A 13765-nucleotide genomic window follows, 5' to 3' on the forward strand; every position below is an offset into this window, starting at 1 on the left:
AAATTTTGCATGCATTTTTATTATATTATTATTATTATGCATACTAACTTTGCATATGATGTTGTAGATATTTTACTATATATATATAGAGAGAGAGAGAGAGAGAGCAAGAGCGAGAGAGAGACTAAAATATATTACTAAATTGTATGCAAATTTATATACATTTTTAAATATTAAACGTAAAATTTTTGTTTTAAAACCTAATAAATATGTCAAATAAATTGAATTAATATATATTTATAACAAAAGCGAACACATTGGAGTAAAGTAGTCGTTAAACTTGGCATATTTAATGTAAATCTTTTCATTTTTTACATTTTTATTTTTATTTCTTTATATTTTATCACCTGAATGTATTTTGTAATTTTTTCCTTTTTTGTTTTTTGTTAATTTTATGTCTCATTTACTTTGTTCTCGTGATGAAGGTATACTTGCTTCTATTTAGCATAATACTGTATGAATCGCAAGAATCACTATTCTGGTTTAGTGTTAATAAACAGGTATATTCATATTTGGCTTCATGTGTTACGTACTAAAACACTAAAATACAAATAAAAACAAGAGGTGGTTAAAATGACTAAAATGTGACTACTGATTAGTTATCCAATTAGTAGAAAACACATGAAGTTAAAATACACTGGCATATAGAACATGTTAAAACGTGTTCAAAAACACTGGCACCGAACAACATTTAAGCCTGTAGTGGGAAAGATGATGCAGTCCTGTTAGCAGTGGCTTCGAGAAAACCTTTTATTTGCTGTAACATTCAGTGTGAAGATGCTCCCTAACGTTGATGCCGATGCTCGATCCCATCAGTACTTTATCACCCCGCACTAAAATAGCTGTGATTTTGAAGGCCTTATTTTTTTACTGCAAGACCGCAGCCTCCTCTGCCCCGTGCCGTATTGATTTTCTGCTCTGGAAACCTGCCGTTTCCTCTCTCAGGTGCAGCTGTGATCCCAGGGCTATGATATCTAGTGCTCACTACACAGCAGTATGAAGTATGAGGGCCAGCCGGAGCCTGAGACACTCACAGTGAACGTTCGAAAACATTAAATCCCAGCTAAAGTCTTCAAATAGGCAAATGAGATACTCTATTTTGATAGTGGCCAGCTCTGGAATGGCTTAGTTCAGACAGAGAGATGCTTGATTGCCCAAATTTCTCTAACTTTCGGTGACTATTTGTATTGTCGGTGTTGCTAAGCTTCTTGGTACAGAACGTGTAACACTCAGATGTGATTTGTGATACTTTGTTCTTTTCTATTTCAAGTACAGCACACATTTCATTCAATAGTGTAGGAGGGCTAAAATCAAGGGAAGATTGCTTTGCTAGTAATGTTATACATTGCTCCTCATGCTGGCTTGCTGAATATTGTTTAATCATTTTGTGATCTGCAACAATGTCATTGGTGAAACCTTAAAAATACAAAGATTCTATATGAAATAAATAAATGTATAAACAAATAAATATAGAATGACATGTGAGAATAAATTAATTATGCATACATAAATAATTAAATAATATTAATTAATTTATTTATTTTGCATGCAGGCTTGGTCCTCCATAGACTTTAAGCTATATAGCATATAACATTCATAGAACATTCAGTGGGCGTTTTTTTCTTCTTCTTCTCTTTATATGCTGGAGTGATTAACTGTAATCATAATGGCAATACTGGACTTTATTTCATGGAGATAGCAACTAATAATAATCTCCACCAACCAATATTACACAGACAGCTAATTAAAACACAAATTTCCTGTTTCAGCAGAGCGCAGTATGCAGTGACAGCAAAGTAAGAATCGTTTTAAACAAGGCAGATTAAACTGTAGACCCTGAAATTCATCTAGCTTGTTTGTTAACGTCAGTGCATTTGTTACATTGTCATTAACCGGTGCCATTGTCTGTCATGTCAGGTTTTTTTGGATGCGACATTCTTCACATTAGCACAATGTGTGGCACATTGCAATGAGCCTTTTTCATGCAACACAAGAATGAAAATCTTAAAACAATTTTTACTTAAATTGTCACTTCAAATTGATAGTGTATGCAAGAATGGTTTTATGTACAATTTACACTGAAATTCTCCTCATGGATTAATAAATGAGATGTTTTGTTGAAGCTGCTTTGTATTTATTTCGTCTTTGGGTCTTACTTACAAAGCATCCCTACAGCTGTATACAGTATATATATATATATATATATATATATATATGTGAAATTTCAGCTTGAAATTTCATATATATTTCATAAAAGTGTTTTAATTAGTTAATTACTTTAATTAATTAAATCACTCAATTACTTTAATTAATTAATAATTACTTTTAGATAGCAATAATAACCCTGTATGCAAATTCTGATGTGTCAGATTCACAGAGACATACACATACATTTGTTCATACTCTTTTTCTAATGTTAATGAGATACAGATCATTTTAAATGAGATATGAAATGTGTGTATGCATGCTTAGTGAACACAAGCTTGTCTTTGTCTGCAGTGAGTCCATTGCAGCAGTCCCACTCAGCTCTCCTCTTTTCCTGTGCGCTTTCAGGTAGAGCCAGTCTGCATGGCAAAGCGTCTCTGCAGATCGACCAGGTGCGCTCAGAAGACCAGGGCTGGTATGAGTGCAGGGTCCTCATGCTGGAGCAACAATACGACACCTTCCACAATGGCAGCTGGGTTCACCTCACAGTCAACGGTGAGAACCTCACCACTCTATCTATCTATCTATCTATCTATCTATCTATCTATCTATCTATCTATCTATCTATCTATCTATCTATCTATCTATCTATCTATCTATCTATCTATCTATCTATCTATCTATCTATCTATCTATCTATCTATCTATCTATCGTTCATTCTGTCGTGCCATCCATTTCAAGTTGTTTGACTCATTGCAGTGGTTTGTGTACAAGGCTTTGTTTATATCTGCATATGTGAATGTATGTAGCCTACTCAGTTTCTCTTGAGACACTGCATACACTGCAGGACGGGCCGACATGCATTTCTCCTTGTTTCACTCTCTCTTTCGGTGTGCCACTCCATCCCCCCCCCCCCACCCCCCCGTTTATAATGGATGTCTGCTTTGGGGGTGGAGTAGGACTAATCGTGGCTTGATTTCATATTCATTTCTAATTTCAGCAGTAAATCAGAGCTGTGAGGAGTGGAGGAGGATGTGACTGTCTCTTACCACTCATGACTAGCTGCTGCTGTGACTAATATGTGTGGTAGACCCAACAAAAAACAGCCTTCATGCTTTTGCTACAGAAATGAGCAATGTACTCCCTTGTGGTCTAGGTCTGCTGCCATTGTTTCCCTCAGAAAATGTTATTGAAGTCTCCATTTTTAGAGCCAATATTTTGTTCTTGTCGTACACTGGGCAATAATAGGTAATGATTTGATTTCCAAATGTTTATTTTAATTATTTAATTATTAAACCATGTCTCTAATCTTTAAGGTCATCTATATGTTAGTTATCTCCTGAATGTTTATACATTTCTAGGAAAATGAATAAAAATACTGATCCTGCTCATCCTGCACTACACAGATTTTTATCCAATGAAATTTACTCTAATCCCTTAGACCAGCAAGTAGCAAATTCGAGTTCATGGCTGTGACGTAATGTAACAAAACCCTGGCTGTTTAGAAATAAAAGGGGCTATCATTTGATATGCCCTGCCAAAACTCCCTGTTTTGTGCTTGTCAAGTGTTTTCATGAAGCCTACACTCAATATTATGAGCGTTTGGGTATGGGCCAGCATTCAGAAGAAACCTATCGACCCGCTCTGAGATCTGCATGCCCTTATGTCTAATAAACAGAGTAATATTTCACCAGGCAGAGCCCTCATCATTTCCATTACACTAATGGAGATGTCTTCCATGGTGCCAAACTACAGAGGCAAATTTGGGGTAGCTCAAGGCTTTGGTCATGTCATGTTCCTCCCTCTCATTCCGTTTGAACATCACATTTTGCCTGATTCATTATTTATGGGCATGGTTCAGCGCCGCTGGAAATATATTATCTCCTCCACGGTGAGTGTTTGCATTTTATTAGATGATGAATTTAATACGATCCATTAAGACAATATGTAAACTATCATGATTCACAGCTCAGTAATCATTGCCTGGGGGTCAATATACAAAAGGCCCTCGGTCGCATATTAATAGTATCGCAACACCTCTGTAGGCGTAAATCAAGTGCTGACGCAGCAGATTAATTCCAATACTGGAGTCTTTTGTATTTAGCTGCACTGCATACTGATTCTCACTGTACACCACCTTACATGTAGAGCTGCAGTGGCAGAGCAATTAAAGATAATTATGGGCGTCATTAAGGAACCACTGTCTCTTCTCATGTTGGTGAGAAATCGTTAGCGTATGTTGTGTGTTGGTATGTTGGTGATAAGGAACTCTGATGGTCCTTTATAGTGTCCATTTATTTAATCACATCCCCAAGTGAGATATGTGTCTATTCAGTGAACAGTAGCAGAGAGGAAGTGATAAAAGTGTGCAGTCGTCCTGGCTGAAATTGCACAGGAGGGATTGAGCGTTCTACCCAAATATATAGACCCAATATATATATATAAAACCCAAAAATCTGTTTTTATTTATCACAATGTAGTTTTGTTTTTCAAATCACAGTTTTGTTTTGCACATTCTAGCTTTGTTTTGCGCAAAGTAGTTTTTGTGTTGAGTTTTTTTGTTCATTCTATTTTTGTTTGGCACAGTGTGGTTTTGTTTTGCAAATCCTATTTCTGTTTTTGTTTTGCTGTTTTTTGATATATTGTTTTGTTTTGCACAGTGTACAACATTCTAGTGTCAAATTTGGTGAATTTTACCTTGCATTTTGTTTTGTTTCGTCTTGCTTCGTTTTTTTTTTTTTTTTGGTTTTTGTTTTGTTTTTTGGCTTACTTTTGTTTTTCAGTAAACCTTTCCACAGCACTTTCGCACTCTTTTGCACCCCTAACCTGTTTTTACTTTGCAAGAAATATTTATACCAGCCCAAACAGATGTTTCCTTTAGTACTGTTTGAAGTAAACCGAACAAGTTAGGAAGAGAGCAGTACTAGCCGTTTTCATCTATTACAAAGTAATTAATTTGTCATTCCTGTACAAGTCAGATATATGGCAATGAGTACATGTTTGCTGCAGTGATGTACATAGTTTGGTTATTTGTATCTCTGCGTTCAGTTATGTTGATTATTCATTGTGAAATGAAGCAGCACCTGACATTTATTTGGCTGCTGTCAGACGTTGAGGTGTCATCCACAGGCACGGTATAATTAGCACAGCGCTGTCAGCTCTCCGTAAGCACAGGCTATTTGTATATTTAACATATGCTTGTGAGGTGAGACTCATGCATATTCCAAACTTCAAACAATGACACCAGCAAGGATAACAGTCTGCTGCACCTTGCGTCCAGGTTGAAAGTCCACAGCCGTTCGCTTGCAGAAATCACTGTGACTTATTTGGAAAGTGCAGTAGCTGTTTCTCCATTTCTGAGCTGCGCCGGGAAAGCGAGTGAGCGAGAGGCACAAGTGAAGGGTGTATTATTGCATGCGGGGTGCGTTTGTGTATGTGTGTGTTTTTGGCCCGGGGTGAATGAGTTCAGTGTCTGCCTCGTCGTTTTTCAGCCGGAGAAATGTCACCTGTGCAGCTGTGGCGGGTGGCACTTGTGCGAACATCTGTGAGGGTTTATTTCACGGCTTCCTATTTCCTCTGTACTGCCGCAGCGGCCATTCATGTCCTCCCTCGTTTGCATTCATGGTCAGTTCGGCAGTTCACTCAGTCACGTCCCCTCACACGCACACACACACTTCAGGCCCTTAGGTGCTTTCTGAAATGTCAATATCAGTGATTGCGGTGTGTAGATGGTGTGTGGTTTTTATATGTCATCAGGACGTTTTACAATAAAGTGTGTATAATAGCCTTTTGGCTAAATGGCTCATGGTCGGATTTGCAAGCAATGCAGCTTTGAATCTAAACGACATAATGCCTGCTTGAAATTCACTACATTGCTTTGATTGCGGACGTGTGAGTGACCAGCAGCCATGGTAGTCTTTGACTGAAATAAAAAAGATAGAGGTAGATATTGCTCCTCCCAGTAGATTTTGGCAGTTTTTTATGGGATGTAACCATTTTATGACTTTTAATAAGCATGCATTGTCATGCCTTTAAAGATGATCCTCTAAGGAGAAGTCCATTAGCTGACTTGGTCAGTTTGTGATGAAATGCTTTATGTGCATTTATTATATGGATACTTAAAAGTCTTGCTGTTGGAAATAAAAACTTAACTCTAAAATATTTTTTTATAATCATCAACCTTTAGCTTGCTATTCTTTTATGATATGCCTTTTCCACCAAATTGGTGCTGGTCCGCTTTTTCGCTGACTGAACAATAATGTAATGCTGTGGATGCTAGATAGCTTTTCAAAACTCGTAAACTTCAACATCAGTGTCTAGTTTGAAATAATAAGTGTATAGTTTCAATTCACACATATGAAATTTATAAATAAAACTGAATTGCATTTTATTTGCATTTTTAATATTATCTTTTACTAAATCAAATTTTGTTTTGCACAATGTAGTAATGTTTTGCACAGTTAAGTTTTGTTTTGTGCAATCCAGTTTTGTTTTGTAAAATTTGTTTTTTTTACATATATCGTTTTGTTTTGCACAGTCTGTTTTTGTTTTGCGCTCCCCAGTTTTGTTTAACATATTCTTAGCTTTATTTTATCTGTGGAATCTAATTTTGTTTTGCACGCTCTAGTTTTGTTTTTTTGCAGTATTTTGTTTTGTGCATTTTAGTTTTGTTTTGCACAGTGTCATTTTTTTGGCTAAATCTAGTTTTATTTTGCATAATATAGTTGTGATTTTGGCAGCCTAGTTTTGTTTTGTGCAATCCATTTTATTTATTACAATGTTGTTTTGTTTCGCACATTCTAGCTTTGTTTGGCACAATGTAGTTTTGTTTTGCAAATCCCAGTTTTTTTGATGTATCATTTTGTTTTGCACAGTCTAGATTTGTTTAACACAATGTTGCTTTGTGCAATCAAATTTTGTTTTGCATAATATGGTTTTGTTTTTCACAGTCAAGTTTTGTTTTTTGCAATATCATTTTGTTTTGCACCATGATGTTTTTCGCTCAATCTAATTTTATTTTGCGCTATTAAGTTTTGTTTTGTGCAGCCTAGTTTTGTTTTACAGTCACTGTTTATCACTGCACCATGAGACCGCCACATTATTTACATTTTTGGGAAGAGACATCACAGCATAATATGCTCAATACTTACTATTCAATGTACAGATTCTAGTTGCATCACAAATATGAACACTCAGTCACACTGTGTAAGCTTATCTTAAAAAGTTTTGTAAGAAACACTGGTGTTCATTGATATTCAGACTGTCCCACTTGTCCAAAAGCGTCTTTGTTGGGGCAGGTGCTGTCTGGCCTCACAAGGGCAGAAAGTCTGACAGCACTGGTTTCCTGTAGCCGGCGATATTAGCATCCACTTCTGTATGGATCCTATGTGGGCAGTGGCTGTTCTTCCTGCCAGGACGGGTGAGAGGGTGGCTGGCTGCCCACGTGTTCCCAGCAGGTGTCAGCCGGGCAGATGTACCCGCTCAGAGAACAGTAGTGGCACTGTGGAGACGCTCAGGTCATCACACAGCCCTCCTTTATCAGTGCGGCCATCACACTTCACACTCAGAGCATCCTGCCCACCCCCATAGTGGCCACAGATCATTAACTTCTGATACTAAGTGCCAGTCCAAACCACAATAGTAAGGCCTAGTGGTTAAAGATGTGAGCTGGTAACCTACAGGTTGCAGGTTTGAACCCACAATGGATCAGATATCATCACTGTCCCCTTGAGCAAGAAATAATTCAGCCAAAATATGGAAGTTTTGTCATCATTTACTCATTCTCATGTCTTTTCAAACCTGCATGCTTTTTTTTTTTCTATGGAACACAAAGAAAATATCTTAAGAACATCTTAAGAACTGTTCACACACAGAACGCTAACTATATAAAAAACGATTCGTTTTTTTTATTTATGTGTGATTCTGCAGAAAAAAGAAAGGTTCGAAACCATATGAGTATCATGAGAATAAATTATTTGGTTGTGTTTTAAAATTTGGAGCTTTGGTATCTTTTTAATAAGCAGTTTTGTCTTGTTTGCCAGTAAAAATATTTAAAAATTGTTAGTCGTGAGATATTTCCCTCTATGGAGGTCAACAGCAGTGTGAAACTGTATATCTACATCATAATTTCAAAAAGCAAATTAGTTTGTGAACACTCTGCAGCTCAGCATATGAAATCTGTCTTTCTGAATCATTTTATTTAGGTATTATTAATTAGACCTCAATCAGTATTTGAGAGCGAAGGTTGTTTGCTTGCTAGAAGTTAAAGTCTGGTGTGAAGCACAGAAAAAAGTGTTGAGCGTCTAGTCACTGAGCTCTGTCCAGACCATCTGTTCATGTGGAAAGACCTTCAAACAAGTGCCTTCTGAAATATGTCTTCTGTTTGTCATTCGCAGTGTGAGCCCAAGATTTCCCAAAAACACATAGTGAGAAGAGTCCAGAAAGTAGGGCAGGTGTGTAATGGAGTTAGTTTGTCCCTTAAAGTACCTTCAAATGTTCATCAAAAAGTATTCCTAAGAGAAAAACAGAGATGGAAATGGTGAAAAGAAAGAAAGTCAATATCAGGGATCTGCAAAACAACATAGTGTCAGAATAGACTTGGTGGGTTGCCTAAACAACTACTGTAGGGTTTTTTTTAGGATTCACTGACATAAGACACATTCAAAAACAATATAGGATGTGTTGGAATGGAAGAGAAAGTTGTGAATTTTTTTTTATTTAAAGTATAACTTATATAACAATGATATGATGTACATGACTATAGTGGAGGTGGTTTAAAGGGGATGAATTTAAAGGGATAGTTCACCCAAAAATGAAAATTATCCCATTATTTACTCCATCCTAGCCATTCTATGACTTTCTTTTTTTCAAACGAATACAGTCAGAGTTATTTTAAAATTTGTCCTGGCTCTTCCAAGCTTTATAATGGCAGTGAATGGTGGTTGAGATTTTGAAGACCAATAATGTGCATCCATCCATCATAAAAATTGCTCCATATGGCTCCGGGGGTTTAATAAAAGCCTTCTGAAGTGAATGGATGAATTTCTCTCAGAAAAGTATCCATATTTACGACTTTATAAACCATGATCTCTAGCTTCCGCTAACTGTTGCACATGTGTTCACAAGAGATTGGAAAATGCGGTGACAAATGAGGAAGTGCAGAGAAAAGAGCAAAACAAAACACCGGTCTCGAATTAGAAGACCAAAACAATGTCAGAGGATCTCTATTTAAGCCAATGGGAGATTAGTTTTTCTTTGATGTAAACAAAGTTTGGTTCTCACAGGACTATCATATTCTCGTATTCTCATATTCCCCCCACCCCCCAGAACTGTGTGTAGTATTTTTTATGATGGATGGATGCACTTTTTTGGGGGCTTCAAAAGCTCGACCCCTATTTGCTGCTATTATAAGGTTTTGGGACATTTTATTTTTATATAACTCCGATTATATTAATCTGAAAGAATCCGATTATATTCATATTCATTTTTGGGTGAACTATCCCTTTAAAACACAAGTTTTCTGAAGGGTTTTTACTGTGAAAACTGCTTGACATGCTGTCAGCACATTAATTAGCACTACTGCGAAAAATATCAAAAGTAAAAATAGATGCATGAAAAAATCTAATAAACTAGTCAACAGCGGACTACTGTGTGGTTGGATTAGCTGACTATTGTGACCCATCCTTAGGGAATATATATTTTTAGCAATTTGATGCTGATCTCAGCAAGATGTTTTGGGCTATAAATTCTTCTCCCTTGTGTTTAGCCTGCAACAGATTGTAGTGTGGATGAAAAAGCTCATGGTAGGCACAGATGGACAGATGTTCAGAGGCATTAATTGCTTGCTTTGTTTGTTTTTCACCAGGTGTTTGCGCTGTTGAAAGCAAAACTGCTATAGGCTAACGGTGACCCACATGCAGAGGAAGTTAGGATTTCATTACTGAAAGTGTGCAATGCATATTCCTCTAGACTTGTATTAGCACTTGATAGATAGGTACACGTAAGTGTGATTATGCAGAATTATGCTGAAATGGAATGATCATCATCATTCACAAAGTTCTACACATCCAGTGTAATCAGCAGTGTGGGTTAAGTTACAAAAAAAGTAATCCACTCCAAATTACTAATTACTTCTTTAAAATTGTAATTTGATTACATTACTGATTACTGTATTTAAAAAGTAATCAGATTACTAATTACTTTACTTTCAAGTTACTTTCAAGTTTAAGTTATCAAACCTAAAAAATATACTACAAAGAGAAACTCATAGTTCTTTCATTAATTTCATAAGTAGGCCTATTTGTTTACCCTGATTCACTCCCAATATCAACAAAACGTTTTTTTTGGTTTTGTAAAATAAAGAAAACAAATAAGGTGCGCTTTCTGCATTCTCAGTCTCCGTGAATATCTTCCTGAAACGAGTCACTAGAATGAATGAAAATGACATGAGAAATACAGTATATTTAAAGAAAGCTTGAAGTGTAAATTATTAAATGAAGTAAGTCATGTCGAAAACAAATATTCTCTGATAAAATAATCCTTATGAAACCAACGCGAGGTACAGTCTTTCCCATCTGAGCTCACCTATAATGTGATCATGCCCACGCACATCGCGCGCTATAAGATAATCATTCACGGGAACCAAGCTTGAGATGCGCGAATATGTAAACGCTCACGTTACCTCTGTAGAAAGGTTCAAGTTCATCACGGCTACTTTCCGTTTTTGGAAGAAGACGCGCTGTGAGGAATAAGCCTTGAATTGTGATGCCGACACAGTTTAATCCAGTGGTTGATCTCATTCTGATAAGTCATTTATTTTTTACTTTATTAGTGTTACTGTGACATAAACTTGTACACATTCACTTGTTGAACTTTTCCCAAATTATAATGCCAGACTAAAATACGTAGAGTGCAATATTTTGAAATATGATAGGCAACCTTTCATTGCATCTAAATGTTGTAGGACTCTCATTTTAGCTGGCATTCTCCGGTGATTTATTAAAGGGCATACTGAAAACAATCAAAACATGATTTTTACTTCATTTTTTTAACACTGCATTTGTAACTTAAGTAATGTAATTTCCTGCGTTACCAGGAAAAGTAATTAGATTACAGTAATGCGTTATACCCAACTCTGGTAATCAGATGTGTTACGATTGGTGACAATACAACACCATAGACTTTCATTAAAAAGGAGGCCTGACTTACATCATAGAGACTTGAGATTAGTAAATATGCAAGAATCTGGACTCAACTTGTCATGTCTTTGTTTCTCCCCCAGCGCCCCCTACGTTCACGGACACGCCACCGCAGTATGTGGAGGCTAGGGAGGGTGGCAGCATTACTCTGACCTGCATTGCCTTTGGAAACCCCAAGCCGGTGGTCACCTGGCTTAGAGAGGGGGATCAGCTGACCAGCAACAAGAAATACACGGTAAGTGGGTTGAATTCTCTTTCTTAATCAGTGTTTTTGACTTGTTTTCCACTAAAAATATCGAAATATCCTGAAAACAAGATCAATTTGCTTGAGAAGAAAACTACATACATGTTAAGACTCGATTTTACATAATACACTACTGTTCATAAGGGGTCAGTAAGATTGTTATTTTTAAAGAAATTAATACTTTTATATGGCAAGTATGCATTACATTTAAAAAAAAGTGACATTAATGCTGCAAAAAAATTTAATAGAAAAGAACTTTCTATTCATCAGAGAATCCTTAAAAAAAACTTCACATTTTCCACCAAAAATATTAAGCGGTAACTGCAAATTTTAAAAGATAACGGCAACTTTTTATCTAACAATTTGGACTTTTTTTCTTGCAGTTCTGAGAATTGCAAGATATAAACCCAGGATTGTGATAAACCTGCAATTCTGTGGGAAAAAAGACAGAAGAAAAGTCAGAACTTGGAAAAAAAAGTTTATAAAAATACATTTGTTCATATTTTTGATTTTTTATTCCGTGGTGGAGTGAATTGCGAGATGTAAACTGAAAAAAAATGGAAGAAAGTCAGAATTGCTAGAAAATTTTAGAATTTTTGAAATGTATTGCTAGAATTTTTATCTCACAATTATGACTTTTTTCCCCCTCAGAATTGCGAGGTGTGAGATAAAAAGTCACAATTATGTTTATTATTATTATTGCTTATAAATCTTATTATATGGCGGAAACAGGCTTTCATAGTTTTCAACATTGATAATAATAAGAAATGTTTTTGAGCACCAAATCAGAATATTAGAAGTGTCACTGAAGACTGAAGTAGTGATGCTGAAAATTCAGCTTTGAAATCACAAATATTTCACTATATTACTGAACACACCTTGGTGAGCATAAGAAACTTTTATTATATATTTTAATAAGACAAAATTAATTGTGTGTGAGAAAACATTTTCACTGTAGTTTGAGCACTTTCGTTTTGGATAGCTGCTGCCTTAATAAAGTAGAAATTGACAATGTATTTTGTCTTCAAATATAGCCAGTATGAATTTAGTCTAGCCATGAATTTGATCCGCAGTGGATTGTACTGTCTCATTTTTCTTTTGGAAATGGAAGCATGAATAATCACTAGCTATTTGTAAGAAAAGGCTCTGTCAGTCGGGGCCTGCGTCGGGGGTCTGACAGTTGAAGAGCACACGCCTGCAGTGGGAATGGAGAAAACTGACAAGCGTGTTTCCACCTTACACTGCATGCGGGCTGCGAGGGAGGAGGCGGCACAGGATTTGACAGAACAGGCAGTCAGTCTGGCTCCAGTAGGCATTGCCTCTCAGCACATCAGAGGAGCGATCCCTGAGGAAACAGACAAATAAAAGACAAGAGAGACAGTGTAGCCGCTTCTGTCTTACATCTGAATGTTCACTTTCATCTGTTTTAGACTAGCCACCTGCATCGCCTTTGTTAGTCGCACTCGTCTTGTTCCGCATTTCCCAGCGTGCTTTTGGTCACAGCTAGCATTTACACGAGGCGTGTTTGAGTGCCATTTGCCGTATTCTGCCTGCCACTCTCGCTCAGCGGCGATTGATGAACAGGAAGTGATGGCTGGCTGCTGTTTTTTCCTTCATGACCGCTCTTAGCAAGGTTATTCTCCAACCCCGTGGCTGCTCTTCTCCTCCTTCACTCCACGGCAATGCAGTGTATTCCCTAAAGGTCACGTTTGTGATGTCTTGCAAGCTGTTTGACGGCTGAGGCGTGGAGATGGTGCAGAGCCTGTGAACTCCCACATAAAAGTATATGCATGTCCTTAGTATGTGCTTGCATAATATAATAAATACAATATTATAAATAAATAGCAAACACGCCGGTATTTATTCAAATTTATTATAAACTTTTCAAGGAAAACATTCAAAATATCAAATTATATCTACATTAATAGTAATATAAAAATGTATAATCATTTATTAAATATAAGAAAATTAATGTTAATTTGTATTTTGTTTCAGAAGTTTTTTAAATTGTTACATTTATTCAAATATTGATTAATTATTGTTTTAATTGGATGTTATTAAAATGATTATTAATTATTAATGTCTTAGAATTATGTAACAAAATATCAAACCCAGTTACATTTATTATTGTAGCAAGCCTTTCAAACAAAACATTACAAAAATTATTTATTAATTTAA

At 36.3% G+C, this 13765-nt stretch overlaps 1 protein-coding gene across 1 annotated transcript in view; it reads left to right on the forward strand.

Moving 5' to 3' along the window:
- Positions 1–13765, forward strand: part of LOC306851038 (protein turtle homolog B-like) — a 63691-nt gene that overhangs the window by 21047 nt on the left and 28879 nt on the right. Inside the window, exons 3-4 of the mRNA XM_079387083.1 lie at positions 2558–2700; positions 11427–11578. Coding sequence (XP_079243209.1) covers positions 2558–2700; positions 11427–11578 — 295 coding nt within the window. The remainder of the gene's footprint in view (positions 1–2557; positions 2701–11426; positions 11579–13765) is intronic.

This window comes from Barbus barbus (assembly GCF_936440315.1).
Source record: "Barbus barbus genome assembly, chromosome: 31".
Taxonomy (NCBI): domain Eukaryota; kingdom Metazoa; phylum Chordata; class Actinopteri; order Cypriniformes; family Cyprinidae; genus Barbus; species Barbus barbus.